The sequence below is a fragment of the Emys orbicularis genome, chromosome 3, assembly GCF_028017835.1.
Source record: "Emys orbicularis isolate rEmyOrb1 chromosome 3, rEmyOrb1.hap1, whole genome shotgun sequence".
NCBI classification, from domain to species: Eukaryota; Metazoa; Chordata; order Testudines; family Emydidae; genus Emys; species Emys orbicularis.
Window position 1 is genome coordinate 177,941,257 of NC_088685.1, and position 18,342 is coordinate 177,959,598.

An 18,342-nucleotide genomic window follows, 5' to 3' on the forward strand; every position below is an offset into this window, starting at 1 on the left:
AAACCCCCGGCAGCTCCGGTTTGAGTGCCCAGGTGTGTGAGGAACCCGGAGATTTGGAGGCTGGCTGGCTGGCTAATTCTCTGCCTGGAATAAATCTTGCCACCCAAGCAGCAGCAGCTGGCAGCAACCAGCGCGAGCCTGAAGCGAGCCGCCGCCACGTCCGCAGCTGGCAGCGTGTGTAGCAGCAGCAGCGCTCATATGCCCCTGGCTGAGGTCTAACTAACCTGCGGGGCAGAGGACACCCAGAAGGTCCAAGCCAAGGAAACATGATGCACGCGGCGGGGTTGTTGTGAAATGAGTCACAACGTTTTTGCAAGCTGCAGAAACCATGACTGGCTCTAAAACCTCATGATTAACTCACCCTTTTCCCTCCACTCAGCCACACAACATCAGGCTTGGTGCTTTGCGTTTTCTGCCTACGAGGTGGAATGGGTGGCCTAAGGCGCCACTGTACTCAGTGGGGGAGCAGCTGCTCCCCCTGCTCCCCCCCCCAGCTATGCTACTGTATGAAGGCAGAATATAGCTTAAATGACGTAACTAATAAATGCACCCCTAGATGGATCTATAGATAAACGTTTGAGATTCAGGAATCGTAGAAACATTTTAGATAAACTTCTGTTATTTCAGTTCCTGTTTTTAGAAACAGTATATGGTAAATTGAGTTTATTCCTACAAACGCTGAGCAACGCTGTGGTATACAAGACACTATGCTTTAATGTCATATCTGCTAAGAGATAAACAGGCAGAGCGACTATTGTTTTCCACTATAAATAACAGCTTAAATAATGATCAAAAGACTTGGGGCAGAAACATGTTTAACTTCTTTTACTACTCTAATAGATTTAATAATGAACTTTCCAAGCTTAAGGAGTAATATTTTGGACTGTAAAATCTATCTTCCCGCAGCCGGTAGGGCATTTAAGCCCTCCTCTGTACTTAAGAACTATTCCCATTTCTTTCCCAACCTCCAGTCCTGTTTTCTTTCACCATATTACCCAAGAGCAAAAAAAGTATTTGAAAACCATAATTCTCTCTCCACATGGAAGCAATTAATTTTTTTAGCATTACGTTTCCCACACCATGCACAGTGGATTAAATATACAACTCCCATCATTTTTTATGGTAAATGAACATCAAAATCCATTCCACAGGAGTTGAAAACATTCTTCTTAAAGATCAGCAGCATAAGATTTACCCTCCCGATCACAGCATAGTCAATCAAGTTCGTCCATCAATTCTAGTGTACAGTCTCTGGTAGTGACCATACCATACATCATGCTTCAGATGAAAGTTAAAAAAACCCACAATGCAGCTAACCAATTAATTGTGCAATGCTGTACATGAGGGGAAAGTGTCTCTGATCCCTGCAGTGACTGGCATGAGATTTGTTTACCCTAGTCTTTTTCTTAACCCAGTGAAAATAAAATAGGTATTAATATGTAATCAAGAACTTTGATCTAATATAGTATTAGAGTAACAAAGACCAGGTGTGTGAGATGATCGCTTTTATTGGACCAACTTCTGTTGGTGAAAGACAAGCTTGTGAGCTACACAGAGCCCTTCTTCAGCTGTGTAGCTCACAAGCTTGTCTCTTTCACCAACAGAAGTTAGTCCAATAAAAGATATTGCATCAAACACCTTGTCTCTCTAATATCCTGGGACACAACATGGCTACAAAAACACTGCAAACAACTATTAAAGTAACAGTTTTTTTCATGAGTTATTTCAACTAACTGGTAACTAACACATTTACAAAGCATTTTGAAATATGCTGAAAAGTATATTAAAAAACTATGATTCTCTTCATATGAAAAAAAATCACCAGAGAATGTTTTCTAGTAAGCATAGAAAATTCTTTTGAAATATGTACCTCACCTCATAATAAAAGGAACAAACGGTGCCATGCTGAGAGCTGAATAAGTGCCATCCATTGGAGAAGGATATAGCTTGCCCAGGATCAAAAGCAAAAGAAACAAACTTGGATGGAGCTTCAACTCACCAGTTTCACTAAATGAAAAATTATAAGAGACATCTGGTTAAAGACATTATCCTTAAACATGTCTGCTAACACCAATAATTGGCCCTGCTATATCAGTAAATGTTGCAAAGTAGAAATTTAAGTAAATTACACATCCTTCTACTATTCCTCTTAAAAAAAACCCAAACCTTTCAACCTTTAAATATAGGGCCCTACACATGATAGGAGTTATTTAATTTCAAATGCATGCATGAGACACCCAGATAGCTCAGTGAATCAATCAAATCCCTTTTTATATATATCAACTCTAGGAAAATAAGATGAAGTCCAAAAAAGAAACAGAAGAGGTTGGCAAAAGAGTTGGTGCATTACATTACATACTTATTGTCTAACCTGACTTAAAAAATGGAACAGGTAACACTTCCCAATGAATTGGGAAATTGAGAAAGTTTGATCAATACAATATGAAAGCATGAGAACAAAATAAACCTATCTTCAGATAGGCAGGAAAATTAGCATGTGGTGTCCTGCAGGTTTTACTTTGGAATGCTGTTGTCCATATAGCCCAAGTTAAAAACTAAAGACAACTATAAAGCATATTTTGATATTAAATCCAACAAGCTTACATGCAAAAGATCAGTTAGATTGTTCAGTGGAAAGGCTTTAAGGCAGGTGTAATCAGTTTTTATACCAATTTAACCATATTGATGTAGAAACCGATAAAACTAAATTGGTACAATCAACTAGTACAGATGCAGTTATAATGATGTAATGTGCTCATATTGGTATAGTTTATTTCAATACACTTAAGGATTTACAAATTTTAAAACCAGAAGATTTGTGGGCGTTGGGAGCATGGTAGATGGAGGTAGGTGTGTATATAAGAGCAGAGGGGGAGGAAAGCAGGAGCTGAGGCAAAGGGGAGTCGATAGGCTCCGGGGGCTGGGGAGCAAAAACCATGGCCACAGGAGTAGAACACATTCCCCTCAAGAACACGGAACTGAACCTAGGAGTACTGAGTCTCTACATTTTTCTGCTGTCAGCAAATAGCTGTTAAACCCACTGGCAAACTGTGTGTCAGAGCTACTTCTAGTGGCTGGCCCTCATAAATGTTAATAGCCTACAAATGCTACAAGTTACTCTGTTAGTTCAAATGGTAGAGGCCTGTGGTACAGATCTAAAGATCCAAATCTAGCTCATGATCCAAGCTGAGGTCAATATAGTTCCACGTGACAGAAATTCTATTTCTTCAGGTTTTTTTAATTAGGAAATTACATGCAAAAAACACATTAAAAAGTATTATTAATGTTCCAAATTCAAATACTTAAAAGTTAGGAAATGCCAGAACTAAAGTTGCACATGCAAACTTAATTTGTCTGCTTATGCACTATGATTAGGTTTGGAAGAATTCAAGTGTTTTTTTGTTTTTGTTTTTAGCATTTTTCCTCTTTTTATCTATTTAAACTTTTCAGTTGTGTCTTGTGACAATAAACATTGAGATTCAAAAAGTTAAACCTTTATCCTCACTAAAACATATATTGTCAACATTGTGTGTCAAAATATACAAAGTAAATATCCTTAAATCAAAATCTAGTAAATTCTCAAGCAGAATTGTTCTGACTGTACATATTGATCACTATTGATGGAAATTTTTTTCATCAGTTTGTGTGTTTATGGTGAAACTGATGTTTATTGACATTTACCAGTAAAAATAATCCTTCCAAGCCTAATATTACAGTCTTTAATTACATGATCACATACTATTTTTTCTGAGGAACAATGCCTCACTCTGCACAGGCAGGGTCGTGTAATGAAGAGCATTGTTGTCTGTAGGAACCCTGCCCCATCTGTTAAAGAAGCTGGGTGTGTGTGTAGTGAACAAAGCAAGGTATTGCACAAAGACAAAGGATGTTCTCATAATCAAGGCAGCTGAATGCTGCCCTGGAGAACTGGATTCTATCCCTGTGTGTGCTACAGAGTTCCCAAGTGATGTTGGGCAAATCACCAAAACCAAAATATTCACAGTTGGACACTAACTGTGTGTTCCTCATTTTTGGGTGCCCAACGTGACACACCCGTAGCCACATTTGCAGAATTCCTGAACACTCGTGGCTGCAATTGAAGTTCACCGGAGCTGTGCTTTGAAAAGAAGAAGTTACTCATCTTGTGCAGTAATGATAGTTCTTCGAGATGCGTCCCCCTATTGGTGCTTCACTTTAGGTGTGTGCACTCCCCTGCGTTGTCGATCAGAGAATTTCAGTAGCAGTCCATTCCAACCGTGGACACACATCTCCCCGCCTGCCATCAGGCTAGCCAGCGTGCGCGAGCATTTCTTCCTCAGTTCCTTCTCTAGCACCTCCCTGTTGGTTGGCCAGGTTGTCTGTCATGACTAAGGCTAAGATTTTGTCAGGGATATTTTTAGTAAAAGTCATGGACAGGTGACGGGCAATAATGAAAAATTCACAGAAGCCGGTGACCTGTCCCCGACTTTTACTAAAAATATCTATGAGAAAATGAGGAGCCTGGGTAGCTGCGGGCAGACTGGGAGCTCCAGGGGCTCCCACCACCCATGGGGGCTCAGAGCTCCAGGGTCCCCCTCCGCTGGTGGCTCTGAGCTGCAGGGGTCCCCCCTGCCGCCCACAGCGGCTGGGAGCTCCGGGGGTTCCCCCGCTGCCCGCGGAGGGAGTTACCCCGCTGCCCGCAGTGGATGGGAACAGTAGGTGTCCCCCTGCCTCTCACAGCGGTGGGATCCCACATGCAGCCTGCAGTGGCCAGGAGCTGCAGGGAGTCCGCCTGCTGCTCCTGCTGCCTGGGGCCACAAGGGTACCGCACAGCTCCCTGCCTCCGCAGGCAGCAGGGGACCCTGCAGCTCCCAGCAGGCACTGGCTGAAGTCACGGAGGTCTAAATCGCAGCCTTAGTGATGACCTTTCTTTGCGTGTCCTTGATCAGCAGGAGGAAGTAAGCTCACGTATTTCTGACCACTCTGAGCTCGAACAGGTTGATGTGGAGGCACGTCTCTGCTAGAGACCATTTGTCCTATATTGTGCCACCATTGAGAAGTGCTCCCCAGCCTATGAGTGATGCACTGGTGGTCAGGAGATGGGTTGAGGAAGACTAAGCAACCAGGATTCCTGTACAGACATTTACTGGGTCCTTCCACCAGTCTAAGGATTGCTTGACTCTGGTGGGCATCGACAGAAGCTTGCCTGTGTTGTCTCTGTTCATCCTGTAAACGGAACCGAACATGCTTGGAGACATCTCATGTGTAGTAGCATGAGCACATACCGATGTGCCTGCGGCCATGTGCCCCAGAAGCTGAAGGCAATATCTGTCCGAGATTTGGGGGCTGGATTGTACTGTCTCTATCAACAAGGAGAGACTGAGAAATCTGTGATGTGGAAGGAGTGCCCTTGCCTGAATGGAGTCAAGGTCGACTCCTATGAATTCTAGCCTTTGAACCAGTGTTAAGGTCGATTTTTGTTCTTTGATCTGTAGGCCCATATTCAGAAACAGGTCCTGTGTGGTCTGAGTGACTCACTGGGCCTCTGTGCGGGACCGTGCCCTGAGAAGGCAATCATCCAGGTAGGGATAAATCATTACGCTCTGAGAATGTAGGTGGGCCGCTACTACCGAGAGGACCTTGGCCAAACACCCTCAGGGCCGATGACAGGCCGAAAGGGAGTACTCTGTACTGGTCCTGCCCCAGCATGAATCTGAGGGCACACCTGTGACTTGGTACGATAGAATTGTGGAAGTATGAGTCTTGAAGGTCGAAGGCCAAGAACCAATCTCGTTCTTCCAATGCTGGGATGATCATTGATAGGGTGACCATCTTGAATTTCTGCACTTTGACATATCTGTTGAGTGCTCTGAGATCCACTATGGGTCTCCAACCTCCCTTTTTCTTTTATATCTGGAAGTAATGAGAGTAGAAGCCTTTGCCTCTGAGATGTACGAGCAAATTTTCTACAGCTTCTATGCTGAGGAGATGGTTTGCCTCTTGACATAGCAGATTCTTGTGAGAAGGGTCCCTGAAGAGGGACGGGGAAGGGTGTTTGGGTGGGGAAAGAGAGGAGAAGTGGATGGCATATCCATTCTGGATGATTTCCAACACCCACTTGTCAGAGGTTATACGTTCCCAGGTGCTGCATAATGGGGTACGGCGGTCTCAGAAAGGAGGAATGGGGCTTCCCAGCATAAGGTGGCGAGGAGAGTGTTCTACAGGCGCCTCAACCAACCCATCAAAACTACCACTTCAAGGTTGAAGGCTGAGATGAAGTTGGTTGTGGTTCCAATTGCTTTTGCTTGGGGAAACTTGATTTCTTTCTCTTTGGCTCATAAGATCTCTGTGACAAGTATTGAAGCAAGTACTGCGACGACAGGGACTTGAGCAGCAGCTGAAGGCTATATTTTCTCTTGTAGGCTGGTATATATATCCCTAGGGAACGAAGGTTTGCCCAAGAATCCTTCAACATGTGATGAGGCCCATCTGTCTTTCTGGCAAACAGCTTCATTCCCTCAAAGGGCAGGTCATCCACCGCGGTTTGGACATCTTTAGGGAAGCTGGACAACTGCAGCCACAAAGCCCTTCTCATAAGCAGGGCCGTGGAAACTGAACATGCCACTGTGTCTGAAATGTCCAATGCAGACTGGAGAGATGTTTTCGCCATCAGCTGGCCCTCGTTAATTATGGCCATAAATTGGTCTTTGTGGGAGTCCAGGAACTGATCAATAAAGGAACCTAGTTTCACATAGTTCTGGTAGTCACATTTGGCCAACAAGGCCTGGTAATTAGCCATCTGGAACTGAAGAATGGTCCAGGAACTGATCAATAAAGGAACCTAGTTTCACATAGTTCTGGTAGTCACATTTGGCCAACAAGGCCTGGTAATTAGCCATCTGGAACTGAAGAATGGATGATGAATACACTTTTCTGCCAAACAGGTCCAAGTGTTTCCCATCTCAGTTATACGGGGTGGATTTAAACTGGCTTTGGTGGCCCCCTAGAATTAACTGCATCCCCAATAATGGCGGGTGAGAAAATAAAAATTCCATGCCCTTCGCTGGCACATAATACCTTTTGTCAGCCCGCTAGCATGTTGGCGGGACGGATACAGGGGTCTGCCATATAACTCTAGCAGGATCCAGGAGCACCTCATTAACTGGCAGGGGCACTCTGGCAGAGGTGGAAGAGTGTTGAATATTCACTAGTGTGTGGTGAGCTTCAGTCACTTTATGCAGTTGTATTTGCGGGACTTCTGCCACCCTCTGAGCTAAGTCCTGGAATGATTTAAAATAATCTGCCATAGATGGTGGAGGGGGCATCACCGTCTTATCAGGTGAGGACGATGAGAGACGAGCTTGAGGGGTGCCTTCTCTTTCTGCCTCAGCTTCAACTTCCTCTCCCAGTTGCTCAGGAGATTCCAAACCCTTTGACACCACAGCTGAAGAAGGGTGTCTCCTTGCCTGCTGGTATGCCACACTAGGAGCCTGGGAGGCTTGTTGCCTCTGGGCCTGCCAGGAGTCCCAATATGGCCATTGAGGGTAGGAGGCTGGAACCTTGGTTGCCGAAACCATGGAGGTTGAGAGTCAGGCGGGCGGTATGCCTGGTGTCCATGATGAAATTGGGACCAGTATGGTGGATAGGATAAGTCCTCTTGCTCACAATCTGACTCTGATGAAGAGAAAGGTGGTGCATGGCATGGAGAGGTCATTGAATCCAATGCTCTGGGAGAATTTGGCACCAGAGCCCTGGCATTGAGTAGGGGCGAGTCCGGTGCATCAGACATCGAGAGATCTGCCGGTGCGGACAATATCGGTGCCGGTGGTTGTCGGTGCCAAGAGACTTGTACCGGAGCCAGAGACACGGATCTAGTCATATGGTCCATTGGTGCCACGTGCACCAGGGGTCAGTGCCGATGCCGATGACATCATTGATGTAACCTTCTCCGGGGCAGATCTTCCATGCTTTTCACGCCCATGTGGTACCAGTACTTCTTGTGCCCAAAGACCTGATGAGCATGGGCAATTGACTTGCTCTGTCGGCTCGGTACCGTGCGTGCCCTGGGTACCGCCTCTAGATAGCATCGGCGCCGTTGGTACCAATGGAGCCAGAGATTGTTTCCGCCTTGATTGCGGCTCACTATGGGGACTCACAGACCTTCTCTTAGTGGTCTTGAGTGAGTGGCTCATCTCCTTGGGATCACTTGCCTTCAATGTAGAAGGTTGCGGCGATAGCTCTCACCAGCAGTCTGGAGGTTGAAGGGCAGACTACGAGCAGGAGTTCAAGCTTTAATTCTCTGTCCTTCCTGAACCTGGGTTTTAACTGCTGGCACCAATCACATTTTTGTGGACTGTGTTTTTCCCTCAGGCAGCAAATGCACTGCGAATGTCCATCTGTCACTGGGATGGATTCTTTGCAGGAGAGCCAGGCATACCCTTGTCCGGGGGCCACCCCACCGGAGTTGGCAGGAGGCAAACCCTTTCTTCTCTTTCTTTTATTTATTTTTATTTTTTTGGCATGGCCAACTGAAAACAAACAAGGTATTAAAAGAAAAAGGCTTCAAGGGAAACTAAAATTTGCAAAACTATAGGGAGTTAACGATCCGTGAACAAATAGCTCTTAGTACTAGCAAGGGCGGTTGAAAAGAAACTGAGGAGGAAATCCATATATGCTGGCTAACCTCATGACAGGCAGGGAGCTGCATGTGCGCAGGCGGGATGGACTGTTATTGAAATTCTCCAATCAGCAGTTTAGGGACGCACACACACCTTCAGTGGAGCACCCATAGGGACAATACTCGAAGAAGAATATAATGTGCTATAAAAATGCTCAGACTCTGAAAAATCAAGCCCAAAGTGTTTCAAGTGTTTCCCCCCCCACTCCCCCGGAAAATAGGGAAAATAATACCACCTAATCTAACAGGGGTGTTGGAAAAATAAATTCATTAAAGTTTGTGAGGCACTCAAATACTGTAGCGAGAGCACCACAGAAATGCCTGTGAAGAAATAAACAATTTTGTATTCAGAGCAGGTTTGAATAGCGTACAGCAAATAAGGCCTGAGTGAATGAGAAAAAAAGGCCTGTGGAAAAAATAGTACATGATTGTGTAATTAAAGACATAAATAATAAAGGATACATTCATGTGGTGGGGGTGGAAGCGAGGGATTCAGAGTGTGGGAGGGGGCTCAGGGCTGGGGCAGAGGGTTGGGGTACAGGGGTGTGAGCGCTCCTGCTGGCGGTGTGGGCTCTGGGGTGGGACTGGGGATGAGGGGCTCAGGGCTGGGGCAGAGGGTTGGGGTGCAGGAGTGTGAGGGCTCTGGCTGGGGGTTAGGGCTCTGGGGTGGGGCCTGGATGAGGGGCTCAGAGCTGGGGCAGAGGGTTCGGTGCAGGAGTGTGAGGGCTCTGGATGGGGGTTCAGGCTCTGGGGTGGGGCCTGGATGAGGGGCTCAGGGCTGGGGCTGCGGGCTCTGGGGTCAGGCTGGGGGTGAGGGGTTTGGGGTGCAGGATGGTGCTCTGGAGCTACTGCAGGAAGAGGACTCCCCCCAGTGCTCTCTCTCCCTGCAGCACCTGGGCTGGGGGGGAAAGGCACCTCTCCCCGCCGCAGCAGCAGGATAGGCGCCCCTTCTCCAGCCCCAGCAGGTCGGGGCCGGGGCTGGGTCCGAGCTGTGGGAGGGGTGCCCCAGCCGTGCCTGGGGCCAGGCTGGGCCACACCTGGGGCCAGGCCGAGCCGCCCGGCCGCAGCAGAGTTGGGGCTGGTGGAGGGGTGCCCCAGCTGCTGCAGGTCCCCAAGCAGGTTCCCTGGACCCCTGCACAGCACTAAATAGGCTGCTGCACGGCCACGCAGCTTACAGGGAACTTAGATCATAATACATATTCACAAGGAAGCTGAATTAAAATTGCACAAGCAACCTTAATCGGGCATTTCCTAACTTTTGAGTGCTTCACTTTGCAATCTTAACATTCTTTATCTTAGTTTTTGGGGGCATAATATAAAGTGTTATTTGAATATGAGCATACTGTAATGGTGATAACAAACAAGAGTGCGTAAGGCAATTTGTTATAACAGTTAAGCACTGCGGACTGTTTTCTGACAACTAGATATTCCTTGTTGTGGTACGCTAAAAGCACCCTCACTAGACGATAAAATTGCCCTCACTAGAGGATATGATTTTAATTTTCAGTGGAGCAATGCCAGTGATAAACAGTTTCAGACTAAAACAAATTGTGCTTTCTTCAACTTCCTTAAAACTCAGCGTATTTCAAAGTGTTCTAAAATACTCACTTATAGCACTATGGAATACACTGTTGGATTTAGCCCAACTTTAGGCTTCTGCTTCTGACAATGTTGGCCTGTAGCTTGTTTATCCAGTGCCTACTTCAGTGGATTCCTGATCTTGTTTGGAATCTCTGAGTGCTACTGCAATACAAATAATAACTATATATGAATTTCAGTAGGACGCAAAGATTCCAATCCAGATCAGGTGTCCAATGAAATAGGCAATGGATAAACAAGCTGCAGGCCAACATTTTCAAAAGTAGAATCCTAAAGCTGGGCTAAAATCCATGTTTAGACTTCAGTGGGATTTGTCCTCGTAAGTCACTTAGGTGCTTTTGAAAGTCCCACCCTTAGTTGCCTAAATATGGATATGGAGTCCAACTTTAGGCTTCTATTTTTAAATATTTTGACCACCTATTTTGGTCTGGAGAGCTTACCAGCTATTTTTGGTTAAGCCTCGTAATAAAATAACTGCAAAGGCAAATGGAAGAGCCACTATTGTTCAACCACACCAGAAGAAATACAGGAGGCAATGGATGTAGTTTAATGAGGCTACAACTTTATTCACTTAAATTATCTGGGAGTACCTAGCAACAACTATACAGTGCAGAAAGGAGGGGAATTGGCTCCCTGCAGTTCCGATAATAGGAACCCCAAACCCTCAGCTCCGTTAAAGTGGAATAGGAAAAGGAGGAGGGTCGGTTCCCCAATGTATGAGATGTAGGAAACCCACACACCCCTTAAGGGATGCTTTCCTTCAAACAATGCCCACAGCGGGTCACGAGGGAACTCAGTCCTTTTGCCAAGTTCATAGTTGGATGGGTAGGTGCAGCCAGCCAATCCTAGTAAAGAGGGCATCTCCAGAGATGCATGGGATATAAATACCATCCCTCACTCTTGCAGTCAGCAGGAAGGATAATGCAGTGACATTCTCTTGAACTGGCCCCATCTGCTTCTAGCCCTTCCTGATCATCCTTCTAAACTTTTCCCCTTCTAACACACTACTCTTACTACCGTGCCCCTTGAACAGCCACTGAGGGAGAGAAAGGGACCAAGTCTTACTAACAATACACCAAAAGAACAGTACCTCTAACTCACTTCTACTCACCCAGGGTGGATAAAAATCAATGATTTCTTTTTTTTAAAAAAATAAAAAAAATTGGATTTTTTATTTAAATCAGATTTTTTTGATAAAATGATTTTTGAGGAAAAAACTTATCTAAAGATAGTTTTAATTAAGATACATTATAGCTCAAAGATACCTCATCATGGAATAGGGATTATAAATTCTAATTATATAGTGAGACAATATATTCATGTAACATTTAAGAAAATGAGTTCCAATAGTTCATGGATTGGGGATCCAATCTTAGGGGGCTCCAGGGGCTTCTGTATAGATTATTTAGGTTAATCTTTCTATCTACACAATGGGACTCAGTGCTCAGTCTAAAAGATACCATCGGAGATGTTTAGTTTTGCAGTTCTCAAACTATGGATTTGTGTCTCCAGAGTGAACGTGCTTGTTAACAGCAAAAATGTTTCATATAAATAAATAAATGGTATACAGAGGTGAGAAATAACAGACCTCAACCCTATTGTCCCTCTGAAAAATTGTGTACACAGAATCAATCCCTTACCTCTCTCTAAAAGTACAATGAATAGAAGATTGTTGGGGGAAGAATAGATCTGGACAAGGAGAAGAAGTCTGGAGATAAATGTGAGAAGGGAGAGACAGGCAGTAGAAACAAAAGTGAAATTGTTTCAGCAGCATATTCCAGAAGTCTTGCGGTCTTTCTGAGTGTAGCCTTCATTGATTTGAGATCTACTATACCATTCTCTCACTAGAAGGGAAAACCTATAATGGCAGCAGGCCGTAAAAGAGACCCAGTTTGGGAATATTTTAATGAAGTTCCTCTACCTGTGGGTAAGACAGGCATGCGTGCAAAATGCAAACAGTGCAACAAAGAAATGCAAGGCCTGATTGCCCGAATGAAACAACATCATGAGAAGTGTTCCTTCTCAGGAGGAAGCTGTGTTGAAGATGATGAAAGGAATATGTCTGAACATGCAGGATCTTCAGGTTGGTAAACTTTTTTATTTCATACCTCTTTCTTAAGGACTGCCTGTCTTCCTTCTGGACTATTCTTGAATTCTCATGTTTGAGCAAAAAATATAGTTGTTACTCTCCGGTACTATCATTTTAGATGCAGTTGTGATAAAAAATGAATAGCTGAAATAGGCAGATCTTCCTTTTACAATTTCACCTTTAAAGTAGTACTGAGTGGCAGTGAATGCAATGAGTAATACTAAATGAGCAGTATGGTAATAATAATTAAATAACTGCATTGACTTATTTTGTTTAGGAGAATCCATCCTCAACATACAGGATTCTGAAGACTATCCACCTTCAAGATCACCATCATTTTCTATAGTTTCAGAGTTATTTGCCAATGATAGTGTTTCAGTCACATCCTGTATGTCACATAGCCACAGTATATCACCTGTAGCAAAAAGAAAAAAAAATCTCCATCATCCAGAAACAACCATAGATAAGTTTGAGATAAGAACCAGCAGATTACAAAAAGAGGAAATTGATGAAAAAATTGCCCAGTTTGTTTATGCAACAAACTTTCCTTTACGTATGATTGAGAACCCACACTTCATTAACATGGTTCAGTCATTAAGACCAGGATACAGTCCACCCAACAGAGCAGATGTCGCATGCAAATTGCTGAATAAAGTGTATGAAAGAAAAATTTAGCAGTGTGCAAAAGGTCTAGAGGGTAAAATTCTTAACCTGAGTCTTGATGGGTGGAGCAATGTCCACAATGATCCTGTTGTATGTGCTTGTGTGACAAAAGAAGAAGGGAATTGTCTTCCTTACAGAAACAATTGATACATCAGGAAATGCACACACAGCAGAATACTTACAAGAAGTAGCAGTAAAAGCTATAACAAACTGTGAAAAGAAATTCAAATGTCTTCTACGGTAGCTTGGTCAGAGACAATGCTGCAAATGTATCCAAGATGAGAAGAAATTATTTAGAAGAAAGTGAAGAGAGTTCCAAGCTAATAACATACGGTTGCAGTGCTCATTTGATGCACCTCCTAGCCAAAGACTTCAGTGTTCCAGAAATAAAAGCTAATGTTGTTGAAATTGCAAAATACTTCCGTAACAACCACTTTGCAGCAGCTGCTCTGAAAAAAGTGGGAGGAACCAAGCTAACTCTCCCACAAGACGTGCGATGGAACTCAGTAGTGGACTGTTTTGAGCATTATATCAAGAACTGGCCTAATCTGATGACAGTTTGTGAACAAAATCGTGAAAAAATAGATGGCACCATCACAGCCAAAGTTCTCAACATTGGGCTTAAGAGAAATGTTGAACACATGCTGAGTACCCTGAAACCTATTTCTGTAGCCTTGAACAAAATGCAGGGAAATTGCTGTTTTATTGCTGACACTGTTGAAATTTGGAAGGAATGGAGTGAGATCTTAAAAAGAGAAATATGCAATGAAAAGATTAAATTACAAGCATTAAAAAAATGAATGGGACAAACACTATCTCCAGCTCATTTTCTTGCAAATATTCTCAATACTCAGTACTAGGGTCAAAACTTAACTGCTGAAGAAGAGGAGTTGGCTATGACATGGACATCCAGCAATCATCCCTCCATAATGCCAACTATAATAAACTTCAGAGCTAAGCGTGAACCATTCAAGAAATATATGTTTGCTGATGATGTTTTAAAGAAAATCACGAACCAGTGAACTGATGGAAGTCACTTAAGCACTTGGATTCAGAGACTGTTGAAGTGATAAGCTCACTTTTAAGAACAGTAGCTTCTTCTGCCGGTGTAGAAAGAATATTTTCTTCCTTTAGACTAATTCATTCCAAATTGAGAAATCGTTTGGGACCTGAAAAAGCGGGAAAGCTTGTTTTCCTTTTCCAGATTATGAACAAACAAGAAAATGAAGGTGAAGATGACTGAGTTAGCTGCAGAAGCCAATGTTTAAGTTTCTCATGTTGACCTGACTGACACAGTCGATTTAATTTTTGAGGTTTTTTTTAAATATTTCATTTAACTATTTTAGTTAAAAACAAACCTGATTTTAAAAAATTGGAATGTTTAACTAAATTCAAAAATTCATATGCTTGTTTTGTTAAAATATTATGTTTGTTGTTGAAGAAAAAAAATCCAGAATACTTAATATTGTTGTTTTAGTTAAATAAAACAATTTACATGTCTGTCTGGTGATGTTCTCCTCCTAATACAGCATGGCAAGAAAATCCTCCAAACATTAATGATTAACCTGTTGAACTGGAGATAGTTCACCTCCCAATGACTTCATAAATATCTGCTTCAATTACCTTTGGTAAATGAAATAACCAAACAATCATTCATTTTCTGATATAACTATAAAACTAATCTGAAAAGTTTTCAAAATAAATCACTTTAATAATGTATACTGTGTACCTTCTAAAAATGAAACCTACATCCATCTCTGAGTTCTGAAGAATATGTATTAAGGTTATAACAACCAACAAGAATGCACTTTTATGTAGAAATCCATGATTAAATCGAGCCTTCCTGACTAGTGATTTAATGTGATTTAAATCAAATCCACCCCGCCCTCACCCTTAAATTGCACTGTGTTCAGTAGAATTCCACATGCTTATCTTCTTACCAGTCCATAGTCCTGGCTACAACTTCCAGTTGCAGGAGAAGGAAAGGATAAAGGGTTGGAAACCGAGAGAAAAACTCCCTCCCTGTCATTCTGCAAAAGGGACAAAAAAGAACAACAGTTAGTGTTCTATAACAACCTGTTTGTCTCAAAATGTTCAATTAGCCAACAAGTGTTCATCTTTTTTTATTAATACCTGAGTGTAACCCAAAGTAGTAGCTCACAACATGGTTATAAGACATGGTCGCAAAAATGCCCAAGCCCACTTCAACCCTGACTATAATACAGTTTCTACCATATGCTATTACTAAGGCTAAGATATTGTCACAGATATTTTTAATAAAAGTCACGGACAGGTGACGGGCAATAATGAAAAATTCACGGAAGTCCATGACCTGTCCCTGACTTTTACTAAAAATATCTATGGAGGGAATGGTTTGAAGGGATAACGTGATTTTAGTCAATTAGGCATTAACGTGCCATCGCGGGTAAAATGAGGATCCGGCTGTAGAATCTTGCCTGTATGCTCGGGGTTCTGCTGATCGCCATATTTGGGGTCGGGAAGGAATTTTCCTCCAGGGTAGATTGGCAGAGGCCCTGGAGGTTTTTCGCCTTCCTCCGCAGCATAGGGCAGGGCTCGCAGGCTGGAATATTCTGTTGTGGGTGGGTCAGCTTTTGTGGCCTGCATCATGCGGGAGGTCAGACTAGATGACCATATTGGTCCCTTCTGACCTTAAAGTCTATGAGTCTATGAGTCTATAAAATGAGGAGCCTGGGCAACTGCGGGCAGGCTGGGAGCTCCAGGAGCCCCCACCACCCGTGGGGGCTCAGAGCTCCAGGGTCCTCCTCTGCTGGCAGTTCCGAGCTCCTGCTGCCCGTGGCCACCGGTAGCTCCAGAAGTCCCCCCTGCCGTCCGCAGAGGCAGAGAGCTCCGGGGGTTACCCCTGCCACCAGTGGTGGACAAGAACAGTGGGGGTCCCCCTGCCACCCGGGGCAGCTGGGAGTGGCGGGGGTCCTCGCTGCCATCCGCGGGGGCTGGGAGCTGTGGGGAGTGCACCTGCTACCGCCAGCTCTCTCCACCTGGGCCCATGGGAGTACCCCACAGCTCCCTGCTTCCACAGGCAGTACGGGACCCTGCTGCTCCCTGCAGGCACTGGCTGAAGTCACAGAGGTCTTTGGAAGTCACGGAATCCGTGACTTCCGTGACTAAATCACTTTTACCAGTGAAACTGAAAGCTGCACCATTGGACACTGATGGTAAATTTCAGGTCCCATTTTTGCCAGTGTATTTGCAGCCTTATAAGCCTACATAACAAGATTCAAAACAGATTTCCAGCACATAACAAATTAAATTAAATACAGTTTATGCCAATGATCAGCAAAGCTCAACCAATGACCAGACTTAATAAAGCAGCAAAGTTCAAGTTATGGCAGTGAATAAAATCAAACTAAACATAAGCTTTAACACAGCCTTTTAAACCATTTTATAAACACAGACACTGTCTACCCTGGCCAGGAAACTGTGTTAGCAAAAACTGTATTTCAAATCTCATAGTAGGAAAGAGCCTAATTAGAATATACATTAGACAGATTAAAAGGGGTTCTGAATTTTTTTAAACAATTAACCACTAGAAGAAAAAAGCAGAATTGTAAAACATGTTTCTACCCCATGATCTACTTAAAAAAAAAAAAGTGAACAAACATTAGCAAAGCTTCACTGAAAAGATTCATGCTAGTATCTACGAAATCACAGGGAGGAATTGCAAAAATGAATTCTTAGTGAAAATAAGCAAAAAAAAAAAAAAAAAAAAACCACTATGCAAGAGTAAAATCACCACATGGCAAACATCAGCAAAGCCTCATCCAGTGCCCAGCTAACAAAACATGCCTTAGCCACAGGCCATAGAGTAAACACAGCAAAAAATGATCCCTAGATGGAAACAAACTTTCAAACGCAAAGGTTCAGGAAAATTTCAGTAGGCACATAAAAAGTATACCAAAATCCCAAACTATCTATAACTATAGGCATATGCAGAGGATTTGCCACAGAATTTTGCTCCAAATATTTCATTTTTTTTTTTAAATTGAGCTTCTAGCCTTTATGGTTGTGAAGAAAATCTTCTACATGTGAATCAAGTGTAAACTGAAATAATGATGGTAATTCAAACGTCAACATTAACTATTTCACTAATTATTTTAGCAGAAACATCCAACTAATTGCTTATCCCACAATCTCAAACTGCTTCCCAGTTGCCAAAAGCGCCAAATGTCCCCTTACCAAGCTGCCAAAACTTCCAATTTCTACAGCACGGTTACATATTTTCTATACAAACTGTGCAGGACAGTGACATTTTAAAACACAGGGGCCGTGCAAAACAAATAATATTTAACATAAAATTAAACATACAAGTGACATACTACTGATTATATCATTCTTTTTCCTTTCTTAAATCAATAAAACTTAATCCACTATGAAGATACCATGTAGAATCTCTAAACTACTACAGTGATATGCCCAGAATCCAGCTGCTCTAGCTACAGTATTTGGGTCAAACTTGCTGTGGAATATATAGTCCTTGGGCATAGGCTTAAAAGGTGATTTGGTATAACTAATGAACTAATACCCTCTTCTTATGGATTCATAACAAGCACGCAATCCCTAAAACCAAAGAAATGTTAATACCTATAAACACAAACTAAACACAAACTAAAAAAAAAAAAAAAAAAGAACAGTAGGGAAAAAACAGTCTGGGACTAAAGAATAGAGAAGTTGGATTAAACTCCAGTCAGCCCACATAAATTAAAATCTAAAGAGAACCCTCTCCCCGCCCCATTTTAACAGAATCTAAATCAGTGGTTCTCAAACTTTTATGTTGGTGAGCCTCTGAGTGAGACCCCCCCTTATAAATTAAAAATATTTTAAAAATATATTTAGCACTATTATAAATGCTGGAAGCAAAGTGGGGTTGGGGGATGGACCCCCCATGTAATAGCCTTGCGACCCCCTGAAGGGTCACGACACCCAGTTTGAGAACCCCTGATCTAACCTATCACACTGTAGATGTATATCATTACAAATTCAGAGACTTTGGATTCCTTGCAGAGGAGATAAACACATTATAGAATCCATATTAGAATATTTATAGCAAATTTTACATTTTGAAACAAAAATGTCAACAAGAGAGGTCTTAACATCAAATCTACTGCTATTTTCCCCCTTTGCTCCTCAAATAAAAATCTCTCTCTGAAATCTGACTTTTTGGAAACAGAAGATGATTCTGAAGTATTATTTCCAGCCATGCATTACATTGTCTGGAATGATCAGAAACTGGAGATATGGCTAGAAAGCCAAGCAAATTCAAACTGAAACCACTGTAACCAGTTCCTGGAGGCCTGTT

General features: G+C 43.0%; 1 protein-coding gene across 1 annotated transcript in view; it reads right to left on the reverse strand.

Moving 5' to 3' along the window:
- Positions 1-1,871: 1,871 nt before the first annotated feature.
- The window catches only part of THADA (THADA armadillo repeat containing), a 132,462-nt gene continuing 115,991 nt past the window's right edge, over positions 1,872-18,342 (reverse strand). The window contains exons 26-27 of the mRNA XM_065400810.1: positions 14,948-15,037; positions 1,872-2,007 (exon numbers count right to left, since the gene is read on the reverse strand). Of these exons, the coding sequence (XP_065256882.1) occupies positions 1,872-2,007; positions 14,948-15,037 (226 nt within the window). The remainder of the gene's footprint in view (positions 2,008-14,947; positions 15,038-18,342) is intronic.